Source organism: Apodemus sylvaticus, chromosome 4, assembly GCF_947179515.1.
Source record: "Apodemus sylvaticus chromosome 4, mApoSyl1.1, whole genome shotgun sequence".
NCBI classification, from domain to species: Eukaryota; Metazoa; Chordata; class Mammalia; order Rodentia; family Muridae; genus Apodemus; species Apodemus sylvaticus.
The window spans coordinates 63,963,670-63,984,734 of record NC_067475.1 but is presented as its reverse complement, the minus strand read 5'-3'; the positions used below and the strand labels follow the sequence as shown (position 1 = coordinate 63,984,734).

The 21,065-nt window shown below is 42.6% G+C and overlaps 1 protein-coding gene across 1 annotated transcript in view; it reads left to right on the top strand.

Moving 5' to 3' along the window:
- Spag17 (sperm associated antigen 17) overlaps window positions 1-21,065 on the top strand; it is a 206,915-nt gene that overhangs the window by 62,841 nt on the left and 123,009 nt on the right. Inside the window, exons 4-5 of the mRNA XM_052178557.1 lie at window positions 4,787-4,918; window positions 20,685-20,871. Coding sequence (XP_052034517.1) covers window positions 4,787-4,918; window positions 20,685-20,871 — 319 coding nt within the window. The remainder of the gene's footprint in view (window positions 1-4,786; window positions 4,919-20,684; window positions 20,872-21,065) is intronic.

Sequence of the window (21,065 nt, the reverse complement as noted above, 5' to 3'; positions counted from 1 at the left end):
TTAGATATACATTTGATGATGCTCCCTGCACAAAAGCCTGCTCACTCAAAAGAGCTTCTGTGCTAGCCTGGCCCTCATCTATCTCTAGTCAGAGATTCTGTTCTTTTATGGCAGATTAATCCAACCAATCCTAAGTCATCTGCCCAAAGAAATGAGGCTAAATATAAAGTCATGTTTTGTAAATTGCCACAGTTACAGCAAAATCCCATAGGCTCCAGGGAAACTCTCAAACCAAATGATCTTTCCCTGCAGGGGAATCTATAACTATTTACAACTTCTGAAAGAAAATGGCTTCCCCTGGCTTTCTAACATCCACCATAGCTACTTCTTGTCCTCTCCTCCACAACTTGAATTAAAATTCTAAAATCTATATACATCCTCAGAACTTACTTGAGAGCAAATGTGCATGTTCTGCAGTGAACAAGCTGCCCCATATGTTAGGCACACTGGGAAAATCAGGCAGAAACCTCATAGTTTTCTCCCATGCATGCATGCATGCATGCATCCATCCATCCATCCATCCATTCATCCATCCATGCATCCATCCATCCATGCATGCATGCATCCATCCATCCATCCATCCATCCATCCATCCATTCATCCATCCATGCATCCATCCATCCATGCATGCATGCATCCATCCATCCATCTATCCATGCATCCATCCATGCATGCATGCATCCATCCATCTATCCATGCATCCATCCATCCATGCATCCATGCATCCATCCATCCATCCATCCATCCATGCATCCATTGATCCATCCATCCATCCATTGATCCATCCATCCTTCCAGTTCCCATGGAAGGGAATGTATGAACCAACTCTAAGCATTAGGAAGGCAGATGCCTGTGCTGAATATATGAGAAGGTGGCACAAAGAAGAGTGGTTTGGGGGGAGCACTAGTATTTGCGAGTGAGCCTGGTTGATTCCCAGACAAGTTAAAGTTTTGATTTCTTTGTTTTATGTTTGTCGTCTCAAACATTAGATGGCAAATATAATGGAGTTGCCATGCACAGTGATGCAGAGGCAGATGTTGGTCTTTAGTGTGCTCAGAATCACAAAACATCCTAGGAGAAAGGGCATCCATGCACACATCCAAAGCACTCATCATGCAATAAACATGTCCCGTCCCCACCATAATGCTTGGCATTCTTCTACAATGGCCTTTCCCAGAATAGTTCACATTCAGTCATTCCACTCAAAGCTTCCTTATGTGGGCAGATTCTTCATCCCTGACCTGTGAAGTTTCCTGAAGACTACAAGACCTAACCCCACCACAGTTCCGCCAACTTAATGAATCCCACTCTCCCCTCTGGCTCACATTGGGCTCAAGCCAGGCACATTTATTTGACACTTCGACTTGATGAGTGCCTGGGTTCACACCTATATATGACGATTTTTCTGACCAGTTTGTGAAGCTTAGATCTTTGTCTGGTTGCTACCATCTTCTTTCTGCTGTGTTCCATCAAGGCTTTCAATACTTTTCGCCCTTGTTATCTTGCTGACACATACACTCTCATGAAAGGAGGTGAGATGCCCAGCCAAAAATTCACACACCCAAAGGATATACATTCCTAGATATATGTCGCATATTAACCTTAACTCCAGGGCAAATAATCTTTAGAGTCCTGGAAGCTGGAATCTTGATTCTTCGGGCAGGAAAATGAAGCCTTTCCAAATTGTTCTGTAAAAAAGAAAGCCATCTCTTAATCCCAACCCCCTTTTCAATGTTTAATTCCTTAGAAGGAATCGTTCACACAAAGGTCCTCTGAGGATTCTTCATCTGAAACCAAACCTGGCTTCTGACTTTAGTGTGTGAGTAACGGTGTGGAAAGCAAGAACTGCAGGTGGTTGTACAGACCTTTCTTTGCTGCTTCTCCTGGGGTTGGCCCACATGCCACAAGCAAAGGCTCAGTCTCAAGTTTTAAGTTGGCACAAACTTGTTTTCTTTAATTTCAGTAATTATCCTAAGGTCATTCCAAACAGCCATGTCTGGAGTCACAGGAGTCACATCGCTTCAGAGAAGGCCTGGAAGGCGGGCGTGTCTAGGCTTTTCCATTTGCTGATGCCAATGCTGTGTAGAACTGAGTGGTTTCCACATGGACCACCAGTGCCAGCCTGGAGGAGGCAGTCCACAGGGCTACATCATCTTCTACTCTTCCTGCTTCACATCCACAGCTCATGGAGTCTCCCACACCCATCTCTCCACATCAAGAGTAGGGCATCACTGCTACTTTAATTGCCAGGACAGGTTTTTATTGAACCCCAGCATTATGAGGTTTTCAGATATGCAAACTAACTTTTACAGCTTGTAAAATGTTTCTCTCTGGGAACTTTTGCTTGTGTTTCTAGTACATTTTAACCCAGTGAGATAATACCCATGGACTCCTGGAGTCAAGAGGCTACAAAGCATGCACAGTTACATCCCATCCAATACTGTGACACTAGGCAGATTTTTCCAAACCTTTCTGGGCACAAGCAAGAATCCTGTCTTCACAGATCACCAGGGAAAAGACTATGCTGCCACTCTAGGTAGCCACTCCAGCACCAACTCCTTTTAACACCGACATGATCTTTGTCCTTCATAGGAATGCTCCACACCAGGTTGCTGTGAGCTTTAAAACCCCAAATTTGAATATTTTGGACCAGATGTCACAAAGCAGCCTGATTGTCAGTGCCACTATCAAAAAAAGATATTTCAAACCAAATAGTGACACCCACCCCTGGGGTTGGGTCCAGCTTCAGTTTATAGTAAGTTCCAGGCAGCAATCTCCTTAGCAATCTCCCAGATAAGTCTGGTCATGGATAAATGGAGAGTATCTGCAGGTGTCCTGTCCATTTTCTTGATCCTTAAAATCACAGACATCGTGCCTTTTTCATATTGTGTGCCAGCTGGACAGAAAGGTAAGCCACGAGAGGCAAGCGCTGTGCTTCTGGGGAGTACTCCTCTCCTCCCCTCCCCCCTCTCCTCTCTCTCTCCTCTCTCTCTCATTCTCTCTCTCTCTCACACACACACACACAAAGAGAGAGAGAGAGAGGGAGAGAGAGAGAGAGAGAGAGAGAGATGCGCTCACACATGCATAAATGCATACAAACACTCACACAGCTTTTGGGTTTCTGGTTTGTTCCTTTGGCATTTGGAAAGGAAAGCTTTAAAGACACCCTCTTCCTGGGTTTTTCACTGTGCAATGCAGAGCAGGACCCTCTATAGTCTCTACAAGGTCCAATTACATTTTTGGCACTTGAAGATCCACAGGGCCTTCTCCAGCTCAAAGCAAAATATGCACCTCCCTTTCTTTAAACTATTTCCCTTGGCAGAGTGGAAAGTCAAAGAGACTGGACTGGTCATGGAAACCCTGACCCAAGAACTAATGTGAGCTTCAGACAAGACACAGCTCCAGAGAAGCAGTGCACACGGTCATTGTCTGGGATCGAGGGCCTGAAATTGACACCATATGTACCGGAGGGGTGATTGCTCCAAGGGTTGGGGGGAGAGAAGCCATATGTCAGAACATTGTGGCAACACCTAATTCATCCTGAGGTTATAAATAAATATGATGCTCCTTAAAAAAAAAACACAAAGGTTGAAAAATCTTTAACTAGATTGCGTCTATGACCATCCTTCAGGCAGAAGTGGACTTTATTAGGGAGATAACAGGAATACAGAGAAACACGTAACAATGTTTATGGTATATTTTACATGATTTTTTTTTGCAGTAAATAAAGTGGTTATAGGGCTCCAAGGAAAAGAGCCCAGATGTTAGAGAGTTGTGTGAAATTTAGGGGAAACAAGCTGTAAAAAACACAGCCATAAAATAGGCTGTCAGTGCCACACATCTGGACAATACAGCTGTATGTTCCTAGTGCCTGTCGTCACCAAAAGAAAACTCAATAACCTCATTTCACCCCAATTAGTCCACATACCAACAGGATCAACATTAAGCAGCAAGGGATGGGGGCAGGGTGGGGGCAGAGCAACATTCGCAGGGAGCCCCTGTGTCAAGCAGTTTTATCTTTCACCTGAATTTGGTCACCAAGCAATAAAGGACTGGCCACATAATCATTTTCACTATTATACTTCACTTTTATAAAACTAGATCCAGTTATAACATCCTAACAAGTCAAAGACTGACAGTTTGGACTGCCAGCTACTCCAAACAACACCAGTCTTTCTATTGCATGAAAGCGACCTGCCAGTCATCCCAAATGGGACCTTGCCGGTGTCTACTAAGCACAGTCCTAAGAGTCTGACACCACTGTACAAAGTGTTCACCACCTTGCTGAAGACAGAGATGATAATGAAATGACCAGCCCTGATGGTCCTGGGCACATTTCCCATTTATGCATTTGCCTGGTAACAACCTGTCTTTACATTAAGACAAATATCACAAAGCATAAAGCACCATGTTATCCTCTTATCACTGACAGACTGTATAAAAGATTATAAAGTGTTGCCTTTCCTTTTTTAATAAATCTTTTTTTATTAGATATTTTCTTTATTTACATTTCAAATGTTATCCCCTTCCCTCTTGTCCCCTCCAAAACCCACCATCTTCTCCCCCCTCCCCTTGCTCATCAACCCACCTTGTTGGGTTCCTTGTTCTGGCCTTCCCTACACTGGAACACTGAGGCTTCCTTCACAGGACTAAGGGCCTCTCCTCCCATTGATCCCGGACAAGGCCATCTCTGCTACATATGCAGCTGGAGCCATGGGTCCCTCCATGTGTGCTCTTTAGTTGGTTGTTTAGTGTCACCTTTCCTAATAACCGTTTTTCTTTCTAGGTATTGCTGGCAGCAAAGACAATCATGGATACTGGAGAGAAACTAACCTTACCATTGATGGGGAAACTCTTGAAATTTCAGCTTCTCCACATTAAATCCAAGGACCAGCAGAGACGGGATAATGAAAAGAAGGTACCGCATGGACCATAGGGCCCCCAGAGCGCAGAGGTTTGTGGGTGGGACAGTTAAAGACCCACACACACACCTCCTAAGCCACTATAGCATGTGTTGGGGTAAACCTGGAAAGCTTCCTCTGCTCCTTAGGGATGGAGCTGCTCATAGGTATATTTGAAGAGTTGTGATAAATATATTAAGTCCCCTTATTTATGAAAATTATATTATGGAAATTGCAATATCCAGGGCAATGTAGTCAGGGTGGTTCTATGGTAGAATCTTTAATGTTGTAGCAAGAATAGGGCCCAGGAAAGAGACAGAGTCACAAGTAAGTATCAAAACAAGGGGGAAAAATTGCCAAATTAGGATCTATTTAAATTTTCTGTGATGTTCACTCTGAGTGTTTATTAACATGACAAGCACCCTGCCTTTTCAGAGCAAAGGGACAGCTTCAGTAACAATCCAGATCCTCTGTCTAATCTTTTTTTTTCCCACATAGGGATACTTTTCATTTACTCTGCCTATGGAAATCAGTGTGCTTTTTAAAATTCACATTTGCTTCTGAAAAAAAAAATACTTTAAAAACGCTTTCAGCAGAGTGATGCTCCATCCAGAGCCATTTGTTAATTAATATAGTTTATTAATATAGTTTAGGAGATTCTGAAGCTATGGAAAGAACCTTGATTTGCTGGTTGAGATTTTGGGTGTCTAACGAGCCATGGATTGAAGTTAATTTATTGAAGATAAAAGCATGTGACGCAGTAAGAGAACTCTGAGCAATTAAGAACCAACAATTACACAATCTAATTTAATATCCTTGTTAGCAGTGCTTTCCAGAGCACCAGCCCCTTGTGTCTGCGTTGAAATCATCTGAGCAGGTGCTAAATAAATGGATCAAAACTGATTGGAAAGGATTACTCCCCCAGAAAGTCATCCTTGTACATGAGAGGTGAAAGGAGTGGTTTGCAGGGGGGAGGGAGAGGTAATCCATGCACATGGCAGCAATGCCACCTGAGAGGTTAGTTGGAGCAACTGAGGTTAATGCTCGCCAGCCAAAAGTCGGCAGAGAGCAAAGCAAGCATGTGTAGCAATAGCTAATGGAAGTGTATTACCAACAGGGGAAGAAGGTCTTCCTCCTCAGCCAGACCTGCACAGGGAGCAAATCTTCAGCTTTTTCCACCTTGCATTAAATCTACAGAGATACTCACTTTCATGAGCTAATTCTAGTATATTGCTTGCATCTTTCCAAACCCAAGAATGTATCATGTCTTCTATGTTTAATTTTTGAAAATGATCTTTCCAAAGAATGAAGCTTCAGAAAAATATTTATAGCAGTAATTATAGAAAATGTTAAGGTAGAGATGGGGGCACAGAGAAATAACAGGGTTAGGCATTTCTTGTCTTTTTGCCCCCATGGAACAGATATAATGTGTCACCATATATTTGGTCCTATTTTCACATCTTCTTTTTCTTTAAAAACAAATGGCAAATTATAGTTTAAAGTGCCAGACAGAGTAAAGATATTTTAGCCATGGCTAAGCTGAAGAACGTGGTGCAGCTGAACACTGGCTGTTGCTTTTCATTTCTGCTTTGAATGGAAACTTGCTAGATAATTAATATCATAAAAACTATGAGGTGCTGGGAAGGAATAAATATAAAACTTTTTTAGCATGTGGACTCGTAGGATACAAATAGCAGTTTCTAATTGTAAATATGTTTGACCTGTTTGAAAACACTCATCTGTTTGGAAACACTTCAATAATGACTTCCAGATATATAAATATAGATATAGATAGAAACAGATTAGAAATGTTCTCTATTGTATAAACATTTCTAACACCTCAGAACTTCTGAATATGATGATCCTTTGTAGTAATAGCAAATGAGGCTGTTTACTATGTTATAAAATTTGAATGGGAATGTTTGTTGAGAAATAAAAACATCTTTAACATTTCGGAAGTTCTAAATGTGATTATCCTGTATTATAACAACAAATTAGGATGTTTGCTATGTTATAAAATTTGAGTGGGAAAGTCTTTTCGGAAATGCATCTCCCTTCCACCATTAACAGTTTTAGTCCCGTATTAACATCTGTGGTTAATTCATCAGCCCAGCAAACATTTACTATAACAAATATCCATGGGTACAGTGTCCTGGGCGCAGGGATTCCCATCATAATCATTCTGTTTTAAAATGCGCCTCTAGGTTTTTATTCTAAAACATTTTGATTTAGCTATTGTGTGACTTTTGGGTCACTCTTGCTTCTGACTAACTTTTGTGTTATGTATTAATTAGAAGCACTCACTTGCTTGTGAATTACATCTCCGTGAGATTGAGAAACTAAAAGAAAATGCTCAAAATAATGGCTATGGCTACATTACAAAAATAAAAATTCATTGACCTTTAATATTACTAACCAGTGTAAATAGAGTCTTCCCATGATTCAGAACTGAAATCCCAATATTTGCAAAGGCTTCCCCGAAAAGATCCAAATATGTTTTAATTGCGCCTTTCATGGATGAATTCAATCTGCTCACATTTTCTTAAACTTTCATAGCAAATGCTTTTATATGAATGAGTAGCTCGTTTTGTCTGTAGTTTATGTACTGAGTGTGTGCTGCCTTATTTTCACATGCACTAGAATGGAGGAACGGTAAAGAACAGTATCCAGCAACTTTTTCATTAAAAAATTAAAACAGCTTAATTTAGCTAACATGGAATAATGCAGCCCCACACAAGCCACAGCCTTCTCCCACGGAGAAGTGAGGAGAGACTGAGCAGAACGCCTTCCACAGACATCCTCGAGCTTCTTCCAGTCAAAACCCCAAGAAGCTGGAAATCGGCCAGAGAAATGCCATTTTGCGTGTGTGTTTTATTTTAAAGGAGAGGCCATGGGGACAGACCAGGAAATTACAGGCTGGTTAGTTTTGATTCAGTTGTGGTCAAATTCTTCAGAAACTATTTTAAGAAGTCAAACAGAGGAAGGGCAGGGATCCCGTGTGGAGGGTTCCTGGGTGGTTCTAGAAAAGGAATAACTTGCTTCACTAACTGGCTGGAATTCTTTGAGGCAGGATTATCAAAATGAAGATCCAACTGACACAAATGGAAGATCTAAGGAACTCCAAACCCCAGCGATTCCGCAGAAATAAATGATGCCCCAGCTGGCCTCTCTGCAAAACAGGACTCTGCTTTGCTGGCTATTTTGATAGTTATTAATGAAAACTTTTCATGCACTACTAGAAAATTTTTATTAAAAGGGAAAAATACACTAGCATTTTTAAATAGCAATTAATAATAGCTACTATTATTGGCTGTTTAACTCTCTGTCTTCAGACATGTTATATCATTTCATAGTTAAATGATTTAATAGGATTAGTACAGTGAACCATTCCCATTTGCAGATGGTGAGACTATGGGTGGTGGGAACTTACCCATTCCTGGAGGCCAACAGCTGTGCTTTCAATAGTCAGGAGGCCAGTCCCAACCATCAGATTGAATGTGTGTTGTTAACCACTGTGAACACCTCACCTGTCTGTCTCCGTAATTCTGAAATGACCTCTGGCTCCCACGCAGTAAAATGCTGTCCGGTCGTGTTTTCCCAGAGTCTTTCTGGATAATCTATCCACAGACATCTTTGGCCCCATTCCCCAGGACTCAGAGTCTTGCTGGATAATCTGTCCACAGACATCTGCCCTGACTGATCATCTTCCATACAACTTTGTGAGGTTCAACGTGGGGACAGTTGTGAAGAAAAGGAAGAAAACTCAGCAGAGATGAATAGCATGGGCTAACCAATCACTGATGCCAAGAACCACCATGACTTAATTTCTAGTCCTTTCTTCCCAAGGAATCACCCAGTCTCTTGAGGAACGGAGACTTTCTGAGCTTGTTTCACACACCCTAATGCCTTCTCCCTGCCCCTTTGGATGGTTAACAAGGATAGCTTGCATGAGACTGAGGCTCTCTGAACCATGTATGATCCTACAGGAAGCACATATCAGACCTGCCCCCCTCCCTGCCGCCACACATGCAGAAACTCCCACATTTTGATTCACTGAACTAGGAACTGCACAAATTACCTCCCATGCCTAGGAATATTGTGTGGGCTTCTAAAGATTATATCATTTGATCAGATGAAACAAATACTCTCCTAAGCCTGAATGTTTTTAGTCATGTAAATTTATGTGTATATGTGCTGCTGGTGGCTATAGAGGCCAAAAGAGGGAACTGATGATTTCCTGGAACGGGAATTATATACAAGCACATGGAATCTGCCCAATATGAGTGACAGAACCAAACTCAGGTCCTCTGGAAGAGCAACAAATGCTCTTTGCCACCGAGCCATCTCTCCAGCCACTCTAAACATAATTTTTCTTCACTCTAACACAGCAGTTTTCAACCTGTAGGTCTCAACCCCTTTGGGGTCAAATGACCCTTTAACAGGAGTCATCTAAGACCATCAGAAAACACAGATATTTACATTACAGTTTGTATCAGTAGCAAATTTACAGTTATGAAGTACCAATGAAAATAATTTTATGGTTGGGGGACACCACAAGGTGAGCAACTGTGTTAAACGGTAGTAACCACAGGAAGGCTGAGAATCACTGCTCTAAAAGCTCTCTGGACAAGCAAGTTTTTAATTCAACTTCATGCATTTTCAGATCACTTCAGGTACTGGAAATGACCTAGGGCAGTAAGGAACAGGAGGAAGAGTGAAGAGGAAAAATTAGAAAATATAGAAAAAATATATAAAGCATAACAGATAATGATATACTACCATCATCCTGTTACTATCAATAACAGTAATGTTCAGAATGTTTCCTTTTCTACCTCTTGATATATACCATATATATTATAATGTATATATATATTATAATATATATGGTATATACATAACAATAATGCTATATGTTATATGGAATATATATTCATTTCTTTATATAATTATAATGGTAAAATATTTTAACAGTTTTTAGCTAAAATGTATCATAATTTGGCTATTATAACATCCATATTTATTGTTATTACTTGTTCTGTGAATTTCTACTGCTTACCCTAATTTTCTTCTTTATTATTCTATTGATGAACATGTATGTACTTTCTATATTTGGAGTAATAAATACTATATTATGCAATACACAGTGCTCAGTATTTTGAATAATGTATTTAGTTATGTTTTATAACTGGATTAATTGGGTCCCCAAATATTCCCATAATCTTGTGTTTTCAAATTGAACTGTTACCATTAGACATAGTTCTCCATGTAAAAAAATATCACCCTGATCAACTTACATTGGAGATCACTGTGTGTGCCCTGTGCCACCCTGGATATTTGACCATATGATAGCTGATTAACAATAAAGGGATTTCACAAAAGTAAATTACATCAGGCTGGAGAGATGGTTCAGTGGTTAAGAGCACTGACGGCTTTCCCGAAGGTCCTGAGTTCAAATCCCAGCAACCACACAGTGGCTCACAACCATCCATAAAAGAGATGTGACGTCCTCTTCTGGTGTGTCTAAAGACAGCTACAGTATATTTAGGCCAAAGCGAGCGGGGCCAACCAGAGAAAGCAGAGGTCCTGAATTCAAATTCCCAGCAACCACATGATGGCTCACACGCATCGGTACAGCTACAGCATGCTCATATACATGAAATAAATAAGTAAACAAATCTTTTTTAAAAGTAAAACATATCTATTTTACACATGTATATTCTGAGTTTGGAGCATTTTCATATACACCCACACAAACACCTCTCTCATTACTTACTCCCTTTGTACAGCTCAATCCTTTTTCAAGAGGATAAATATGATTAATATTGTCTTACCTTATACATAGTCTCTGAGGCTCTCACCCTCCCTGGAACCAGGCAAGTGAGTTGCTAATTAGGAGAAGTGAAGATGATCAAAAAACTCTAACATAGACAGGGCTCAGAGGAAAAACAGTTTCTTGTAAAACACCTAATGGAGAAGTTAATTCCAACTTCCACGAGCCTGCTGTCTCCTCCATCTCTTTAATCTTACAGTAGGCCACATTCACAACAGGGATACATGGTGTATAGAGCATTGGCTATAAAATATGCAAAATACAGGTATTCACTACCATGGACTTGACTTTTACACCAAATCCTCCCCACTTACTACTGAGAAAGGGAGAAGGAATGCCAATTATGTTTGAATGTTAACATCGAGATGTCATTTAGAAATAAAATATTATCTGAAACACTTTGAAGTACCAAATAACTGGGTTGCTTTGGTACAGAACAGATTTTTCCCGTCTTTAGGAAGATGATGTAAGTAAAGATCATAACAGTAAACTAAGTATGTTGCTGTAACTATCTTCAGGTATTGCTTTGCATGAGAACTCCACATCTGCTAAGCAGCTTAAATGGTTCAGAAGTCCCTTTGCCTACCCACAGCTCTCCCACAGTAGAAATCCACAGATGCTTCTATTCATACTCTATTTTAGAAAGAGTATATTCCCTCGACCCTCTGACTCATGTGCTAGGGAATGTATGCTCCCCAAATATGGCTGGAGAACAACTTTGGGATACTCCCTGCCTGCATTTAATCTTGAATTAAAAAGAGTCTCCCTTAAATATTTTAAGCTATGAGCAGAAGACCATGGGGTAGAAACATGAACTCATACTGTTTCAAAGCAAGAAAGAGTATATGAGCAAAGTTTAGTTTGGGATTTAGGGTTCATTCATTCTGAATGTTTGTCCAGGCTGCCTTGTTCAGCTTGCGCCTGTAGCAGAGAGTTTAGCTAAACTGCTTTGGCTTCCAGAAGATTGCCTCTGAGTACCTGCTCAGGAGTTGTCTGGTTCATGAATAGAATACATACATATATACATACATACATACATACATACACACATACATACACACACACACACACACACACACACACACATGCACCAGTTAATATTAAAATGCCTCGTCTACCTCAAAGGCTGACTACTCCTAAAACTTTCCATGCTACCTGTGTTTCCATGTACCTCATGCTGCAGTTGTACTTGGTAATGTGTAAGAATCATCCAGGTGATACTGGTTTTAAAATGAAGGCATCGTGAAGAACAGCTAAGGTGTGGCACTATGAGAGGCCATGGAAGGCCATTGGTGAAAGTGCAGTCTCAGTTGTAGTTAACAGCCCAGGACTGAAGGGGTCACGCAAAGGAGTTGAGGTTTGGTACTATGAAGAGAGTCTATGAGAGGCTTTGGTGAAGCATAGCTGCAGTGGAAGACCCTAGCATATTGGAGATACCAGTATCATGGGATGACCACCAAGAACAGCAGTAGCAGTGGAATGGATCAACCTGAACTTAGAGTCCTACAGAGGGCAGAGCTGGAGAAGTGACATCAGCTCTTTGGAGATGCACAGAGATCATGTGTGGATCTCAGACACTGGAACAAGAAGCTATGAAGCTGAAGTTGTCTTGGGTACCCCAAGATGTTAAAGATGCCAGAGCCACAGGGTGCCTGCCGCCAAGGAAAGCTGCTAACAGGGAGTATATCCAGCCCAGGAGAAAGAACCCTGTTGCAGTCAACAGAGAAGAAAAAGGAGTTGAAGATCTGAAGACTGCTTTGCCATCAGACATTGAGATGCAGAGTTTGGACTTTGGCCAGCTGGTTTCCTGTTTTGCTTGGGGGATTACAGTTAAGTGATTGGATGACTCTCAAGAGAGACCTTGAACTTTGGACTTTTAACACTTTTGAGACTACTATAGACTACTGGGACTTTTGAAGTTGGACTAAATGTATTTTGCATTATGCTATGTTTAGGTATGGCCCCCATAGACTCATGTTTGCACAAGCCTATGAGGGCCAGGGAGTAGAATGTGATAGTTCATATATGATTGGCCCAGGGAGTGACCCTTTTAGGAGGTGTGGCCTTGTTGGAATGGGTGTGTCACTGTGGGTGTGGGCTTAAGACCCTTACCCTAGTTGCCTGGAAGTCAGTCTTCTATTAGCAGCCTTCAGATGAAGATGTAGAACTCTCAGCTCCTCCTGCACCGTATCTGCCTGGATGCTGCCATGCTTCTGCCTTGATGACAATGGACTGAACCACTGAGCCTGTGAGCCAGCCCCAATTAAATATTGTCTTTTATAGAACTTGCATTGGTCATGGTGTCTGTACACAGCAGTAAAACCCTAACTAAGACACTACCCCAGGCCCAATCAGGGAAGTGGCCAGTGGCTACTCACCTAAATTCTCACATGCCTGATTGGCTTTCTCTCCTGCGGTTCCTACATCCCATCCTTCTCCCGAGTCATGGTGATTCAACATCTCCTTTTTCCCAGTTCCTAGCCCACACAAATCTAAATCTGTCTCCTTTGCCTAGACATAAGCTTCTGGCATATTTATTGATTGATCAAAAACCAATTGGAGACAAGGCATTCAGCATTTGTACACACAGCTTCCAGATTAAATCAAAGTATTTGAACCAATCCGCAACATTTACCCCTAAATTGTACAGATACCTGTAGGTTAGAGAGGGCTACATAAAATGAGGGGAAAATGAAAGGTAAGGTTTGAACTTCTGTGATTAGAGCTTAGTAGAAACAGAAGGATCCATTTCAAACCAAGGAACAATTCTAGGATCCTAGATGCCATTCGTTGTTCAGAACAAAAAAGCTTGAGGATATGGCCCTGGTTCAGCCTCAGTGTGGATGGTGGGAGGAGTGAGAGACAGTCTAAAGGTGGGAGAGGAGTGGATAAACCCACTCTGAGGTCAGCTATGAGAAGGTAGAAGGGAGCAAGGGACCTGGTCAGAAATCTACCAACAACCATCTCTGCCAGACCTGGATCCCATTCTGACCAAGGGCTTGTGTCTGTTCCTGCTCACTGCTATACAGTTTCCTGGCACTGGAGAAGCCTTGCTACACCCAGAGGTTCTTTCATAGCTATCTTTCTTGAAGTTCTACCAATCATTATTGTTAAATGGAGAGAGAAGGCCAGAGACAGCCATGTAAAAATGATGCAAAGAAGTGGAAACAAAGAAGCAATCTTCCCTCATCTTTCTAGGTGCTAAGATTATGGAAACTTGTGTAACTTCCTCATCTTTCAATTTATCAGTGATGATAACTATTTGTCTAGTACAGTAGTATAAAAAGGCTGACAAAGCTGGAACAAAAACACATTTGTGAATGTGAAGAAGGCCGATGGTGATCATTCACTTATACTAAAAGAAATGAGTCCAAAGATTTTTTCCCCAGCTTCCTAGTGTGGCCTTGTTGAGTGGAGAAAAAGACAGTGGGAAGTCGGGAGCACAGCTAGAGCCTCCAGGAAGACTGAGCAGAGGAAGTGCAGACAGGGGTAGAAGGAGAGAGGACATTGGGAGAGAAGCAGAAGCTGGCTCCTACTGGAGCCTCAGAACAGTAAGATACGCTTAGAACCACAAGTCAAACCAGCATATCCTCTTCCACAGCTCAACGTCCTCAGACAAACTGTGTCTCTTAATAGAAATTACCCATCTTGCTTTGTGAGATCAGATTAGAAGCATGGTGTCTGAAATCACATTTTTTGTGCCAGAATTTGTCACTGATTTTGAACTTGGGGTTATGATCAACCCATTTCTCTCTAAGACCCCAAGAAAAATCATAGGAAACAATGCTCAGGAGCTCCTGAACTGATAAACTCTATGGAGGAAAATCACTTAGGAATTTTCCACTGTGCTCTGCAAACATATGTAGACTGTGGAACTATTTGAATGAGTACATATGTCAATAAAAGTTACTTTTTAAAATTACTTAACCTAAAATCACTTTCTCATCTCATTTCAAATAAATTACCCCAAGACCTTATTTTAAATTTCAGTCATAAAGGCTTCTGGAAGACAGATGAAGGAAAAGTTGCGACTTTACTGTGGTAAGGCTAATGCCTACTGAAGACATGCACAGGAGTTTCACATTGGTACATGGGCCATCACCCAAAGCTGAGTTTTCAGAGGCCCTGATGAGCCCTGGGAGATCCCACAGGCTAGCTGGAGTCCTTGGCTATGCTCCAAGGACTCTTTGCAGAGACACAGCCTTCTGACCCGGCATTCCCGTTCAATAACTTGGTTAATAAATTGCTGCTCACTCCCTCCAAGCTTATAAAGTGAAGCTAATGTTCTCCCCATTGTACCTGCAAGGACTACAAGGTGCAGTGTCTGCTATAAAACATGATCTTAGTAAATAGAAATATCCTGGGCTGGAGAGATGGCTCAGTGGGTAAGAGCACCGACTGCTCTTCTGAAGGTCCTGAGTTCAAATCCCAGCAACCACATGGTGGCTCAGAACCATCTGTAATGAGATCAAACGCCCTCTTCTGGTGTGCCTGAAGATAGCTACAGTGTACTTACATATAATAATAAATAAATCTTTAAAAAAAGAAATATCCTAAATATTAATAATGACAGCCATGATTAAAATAGCCCTTTGCTAATTTATGGTTGAGAATATTACTTTCAGTATTTCAGGGCAGACTTATTGGCTTAAAGTTTTCTCCATGTAGAAAAACAAAGTTATAGAGAGAACTTCAAATATAAAACAGAGAGGTGTGTGTAATGCTTTGCAGCCCTGGTGCCTGATGCAGCAGCCTGACCACAGGTACCTGCCCGGTCTTCCAGACCCTCCCATCGGTCTGTCACTGCCCTGGACACTTGAACAGGCTCTAACATGCTTGGCTTCTCTGGGTTTATTTTCCCTTTGTCAATGTGATTCTTTTCTTATTTTTCTCATTGTGAACAGGGGTCTTCATACTGGATTCTTGATTATCTGATGGTCATTTCCTGCACCCAATGGCTTCTTGATTATCTAAGAGTCATTTCTTCCATCCCACATTTGCTCCTGTGGTTCTATCCTGGCCTAATACCACTAAAGTCTTAAGGTCTCCTAGTCTCTAACCTCGATGCTCCCTAACCTTCCCTCTTAAAAATGACCTAATAGGACCCGCATCCACCCCTGAAGTTTCTCACCTCCATTGTAAGTGCTGGTCCATGGTGGCTTCCAGTCTCCATGCATAGACATCTCTGCTCCCCGCCTTCTATTCCGTGGTACAGACCTGTCGTCCCGTGCTATAGAAAGTCTAAGTTCCTCTCTTTTCTCTCTTCCCATCATGATCTTGGATTCAGTGACCTCACCCTACCCTCTTCATGTCTGTATCTGAGCAAACAAAGACAACTCAAGGCATTCAGAGGACCCCCCATGCTGGTTCTGAGTCCTGCCACACTTCCTCAGTACACTTGCTCTTTGACTGTCTGAGATGACCCTGGCATTACCTAACCTTATTGGAAATTCCCAATTTTTGCCTGCTGATATCCCCTGCTGACTTCAACACACACACACACATACACACACACACACACACACACACACACACACACAGTTATGTTTCTGTCTCTGCATTCATTACAATTTGTAATTCTGTTTTTGTTTGTCTGTTTACTTATCTTTCTCTCTGAACTCTAAGAGGTAATGCCTGGCCCTGTTTGAGGCACCAACTCACATCTAGTGCAGGGAGAAGTGCTGGGCCCATTCACATCCTTGTGCCAGGCCTGTGTCACATCCAAAACAGTTCATGACGCTCCCAGGCTCTGTTGCTCTGCCCCTCTACTCATAGAAATGTCCACTGAGCAGGCAAGTGACTATACAGATGCTCACTCACAGATTTTCACGGCTTCTGTGATTGCTGACATTTTCTCATTAAGCTTAGTTCATCATCATCATCATCGTCATCATCATCATCATCATCATCATCACCATCAGGGATAGAATAAGGAAGACGTAGAAGTCTGGTGAGCTTGACTTTGGCAGTGTGCTCTTTTCCTTTTAACTGCCCTTGTCTACCTGGCATGGGACTGGCTTCTTGAATTTTCACTTCTATCCCAACGGTGTATGCTGTGACTGCTGCTGCTGCTGCTGCTCTTGCTGCCACCACCGTGGCGGAGGTGGCCGCTGTGGTGGAGGTGGGTGGCTGTCGTGGTAGAGGTGGCCGCTGCTGCTGCTGCTGTTGCAGCAGAGATGGCTGCCATGGTGGAGGTGGCTGCTGTGGCGGAAGTGGCTACTGTGGTGGAGGTGGCCTGCTGTGTGTGGCCACTGCTGCTGCTGTAGTGGAGGCGGCTGCTGTGGTGGAGGTGGCCGCTGTGGCGGAGGTGGCCGCTGTGGTGGAGGTGGCTGCTGTGGTGGAGGTGACTGCTGTGTGTGGCCACTGCTGCTGCTGTGGTGGAGATAACTGCTGATGTGGTGGAGGTGGCCGCTGTGGCGGAGGTGGCTGCTGTAGTGGAGGCGGCTGCTGTGGCGGAGGTGGCCGCTGTGGTGGAGGTGGCCGCTGTGGTGGAGGTGGCTGCTGTGGTGGAGGTGGCTGCTGTGGTAGAGGTGACTGCTGTGGTGGAGGTGGCCGCTGTGGTGGAGGTGGCTGCTGTGGTGGAGGTGGCCGCTATGGTGGAGGTGGCCGCTGTGGTGGAGGTGACTACTGTGGTGGAGATGATCGCTGTGGCCGAGGTGGCCGTCGTGGCAGAGGTGGCCGCCGTGGCAGAGGTGGCCGCCGTGGCAGAGGTGGTGGCTATGACAGAGGTGGCTGCTACAGATACCTTTATTACTGTTACTGCTTCCACCTCTTCCAGCATGTTGTCTCACCACTTACATATGCCTCAACCACACTGATTTTTCTCTTCATTTTCTGCAAGCACTGGCGTACTTTCACAGTTTCTGCCCAGTGCTATCAGCAGGAGCAGGAGCCTTCCTGGGTGTTTGTTTCCTATGGCTGCGGAGGAGTGAGGGTGGGAGTGGCAGTATTGCCAGCCTTGGAGCCCTCACGCTAGGTAGGGAATCCTTTGGCACCACTGGGGCCATCCATGAAAGTCAAAGTTTGCCTGAGTCCTTCAGAGCCCTTAGCAGCAAAAACATCATGTAGAGTACTAACTTCTCTCCCCTCTACTCTGCAGCCTGTTAGCTGAGTACCAACGCTTCCTATCTTCAACTTACCCTGTCTATAATATCTTAGAGGTTTTCACATTGGTTTTCATGACCTTAAGAAGTGGATGTCAGCCCTATTTATAATTGCCAGATGCTGGAAAGAACCCAGGTATCCCTCAACAGAAGAGTGGATGCAAAAAATGTGGTATATCTACACAATGGAGTACTATTCAGCCATTAGAAACAATGAATTCATGAAATTCTTAGGCAAATGGATGGAGCTAGAGAATATCATACTCAGTGAGGTAACCCAGACTCAAAAGGTGAATCATGGTATGCACTCACTAATAAGTGGATATTAACCCAGAAAACTGGAATACCCAAAACATAATCCACACATCAAATGAGGTACAAGAAGAAAGGAGGAGTGGCCCCTGGTTCTGGAAAGACTCAGTGAAACAGTATTCAGCAAAACCAGAACGGGGAAGTGGGAAGGGGTGGATGGGAGGACAGGGGAAGAGAAGGGGGCTTACGGGACTTTCGGGGAGTGGGGGGGCTAGAAAAGGGGAAATCATTTGAAATGTAAATAAATTATATCGAATAAAAAAAAAAGAAGTGGATGTCAAAGCCAAAAATAATTATACAGTATTTTAATTATTTTTGTCTTCAAGTATTATTACATATGAAAAAATAAGATCTACATATTGTATCTATCTTCTGTAGAATCATCATCATAGGACCAGTACTCCACTATCATTTCAGTGCAAATAAATACTTCCAATCTCTAAACACAGACACAGTTACACTAGGAAATAGTAGGCAAAGTTTGGGGGACATTGTGAAACGGTAGGGTAAATACTGGATCTTCCAAAGACATGGGAAATAAGCATGCCCTCGAGCAACTTGTGAAGACTGTCACCCTCTATGCATTCCCTCTTTCTGGGTATCAGATATCAGCCACTAGTCAGGGCTATAAGCTTTTACAGAATTGTAATAATGAGAATGGTTTTAGTGTTAAGATCTCAAAAGACCTCTTAACCTTTAAAAATGGCCAACATGGAAAACATAGTCAAGTAGATATCAGAAAGCCTATTCATTGTCCTCCTGGTTTGTTTTGTTTTACTTTTCACACAAAGACATGTGCACTCCAAATTTGGGCTAAAAGACCAACCCAAGCTCCCAACACAAGGTATTCTGATTCTTCCTCTGACTCTGCCCTACCCCACTTCAGTACAAACACACAACTGAAAAGTTTGAGAGACTCCTTCAGATGAATCTCTTCCAGAAGGCTATTCATTTAACAACCTCCTGGTACCCTCCCACCCACCCTCATGCCTGCCCCTCACTGCTCCTGTCTTTTTTTTTTTTTTTTTTTTTTTTTTTTCTCCTTGATTTACCTTTTTTTTTTTACATCATTCTTTTTTTTTATTCGATGTACTTTTTATTTACATTTCAAAATGATTTCCCCTTTTTGCCCCCCCCCACTCCCTGAAAGTCACATAAGCCCCCTTCCCTCCCCCTGTTCTCCCATCTACCCCTTCCCACTTCCCTGTTCTGGTTTTGCCCTATACTGCTACACTGAGTCTTTTCAGAACCAGAGGCCATTCCTCCATTCTTCTCATACCTCATTTGATGTGTGGATTATGTTTTGGGTATTCCAGTTTTCCAGGCTAATATCCACTTATAAGTGAGCGCATACCATGACTGATCTTTTGAGACTGGGTCACCTCTTAGTATGATGTTCTCCAGCTCCATCCATTTGCCTAAGAATTTCATGAATTCATTGTTTCTAATGGCTGAATAGTACTCCATTGTGTAGATATACCACATTTTTTGCATCCATTCTTCTGTTGAGGGATACCTGGACTCTTTCCAGCTTCTGACTATTATAAATAGGACTGCTATGAACATAGTGGAGCATGTGCCCTTATTACATGCTGGGGAATCCTCTGGGTATATGACCAGGAGTGGTATAGCAGGATCCTCGGAAGTGATGTGCCCAGTTTTCTGAGGAACCGCCAGACTGATTTCCAGAGTGGTTGTACCAATTTGCAACCCCACCAACAATGGAGGAGTGTTCCTCTTTCTCCACATCCTCGCCAACACCTGCTGTCTCCTCAATTTTTAATCTTAGCCATTCTGACTGGTGTAAGGTGAAATCTCAAGGTTTTCACTGGAAGAACTTCAAATGGCTGAGAAGCATCTTTTAAAATGCTCAACTTCATTAGTCATTAGGGAAATGCAAATCAAAACAACCCTGAGATTTCACCTTGCTCCTGTCTTATTAGGGTTTCTATTACTGCAACAAAACACCAACCATGACCAAAAGTGAAGTTGAAGAGGAAAGGGTTGATTCAGCTCACATACTTCCACAGCACTGTTCATCATTAGAGGACATCAGGACAGGAACTCAAATAGGGCAGGACTCTGGAGGCAGGGTGATGCAAAGCTCGTTTCCCCTGCCTCGCCTGCTCAGCCTGCTTTCTTGTAGAAGCCAGGACCATCAACCCAGAGATGGCACCACACACCATGGGCTTGGCTCTCCACCTTCAATTTGCTAATTAATAAGATGCCTTACAGCCAGATCCTATAGAGACCTTTCATCAATTGAGGTTCCTTCCCTTCAGATAACTCTAGTTTGTGTCAAGCTGACATAAGACTAGCCAGCACAGCCACAAACCCTCACAGATGTGCCCACCACAACTTCAGTTCAATCTGGAATCTCCACTGGCCCGACTCCAACAATGAATAATAATGGAAATGCAGTAAAATAAAGGATTGGTTTGATGAAGTGAATTAGAGAATTAAGTTGCCTCACTTAGGGGAAATCTTTGCTTGGTCATAAGATGACTTGGAGGGTAAGAATGTGCTTTCTCATTTCAGCTGGTAGAAGAAAGAACAAAATCAGAAAAAGACAAAGGAAAAGGGAAATCTCCAAAGGAGAAGAAGGCCACCAATGCCAAGGCTGGGAAGGGAAAGAGCAAGGACCAGCCTGAGGCCACTGTAACAGTGAGGAAGACCACACAGCTAAAACGGAGAGGAGAAGACGACGAAACCAAATCCTATATTGGTAAGTGTGTAGCTCCACATGGTGTTTTCCCCCTCTTGCTGTATAGACTAGAAGACGGCTTTAAGAGTCACCTCTCTAATTACACTCTATCATTCCTAGTCTTTTTATTATAAAGCCAAAAATAACTTACGCTCTGTGACACTCAGATTGAAAAATATTTTTTGTTTGCAATCCATGTATGGCGTTAGCAATTT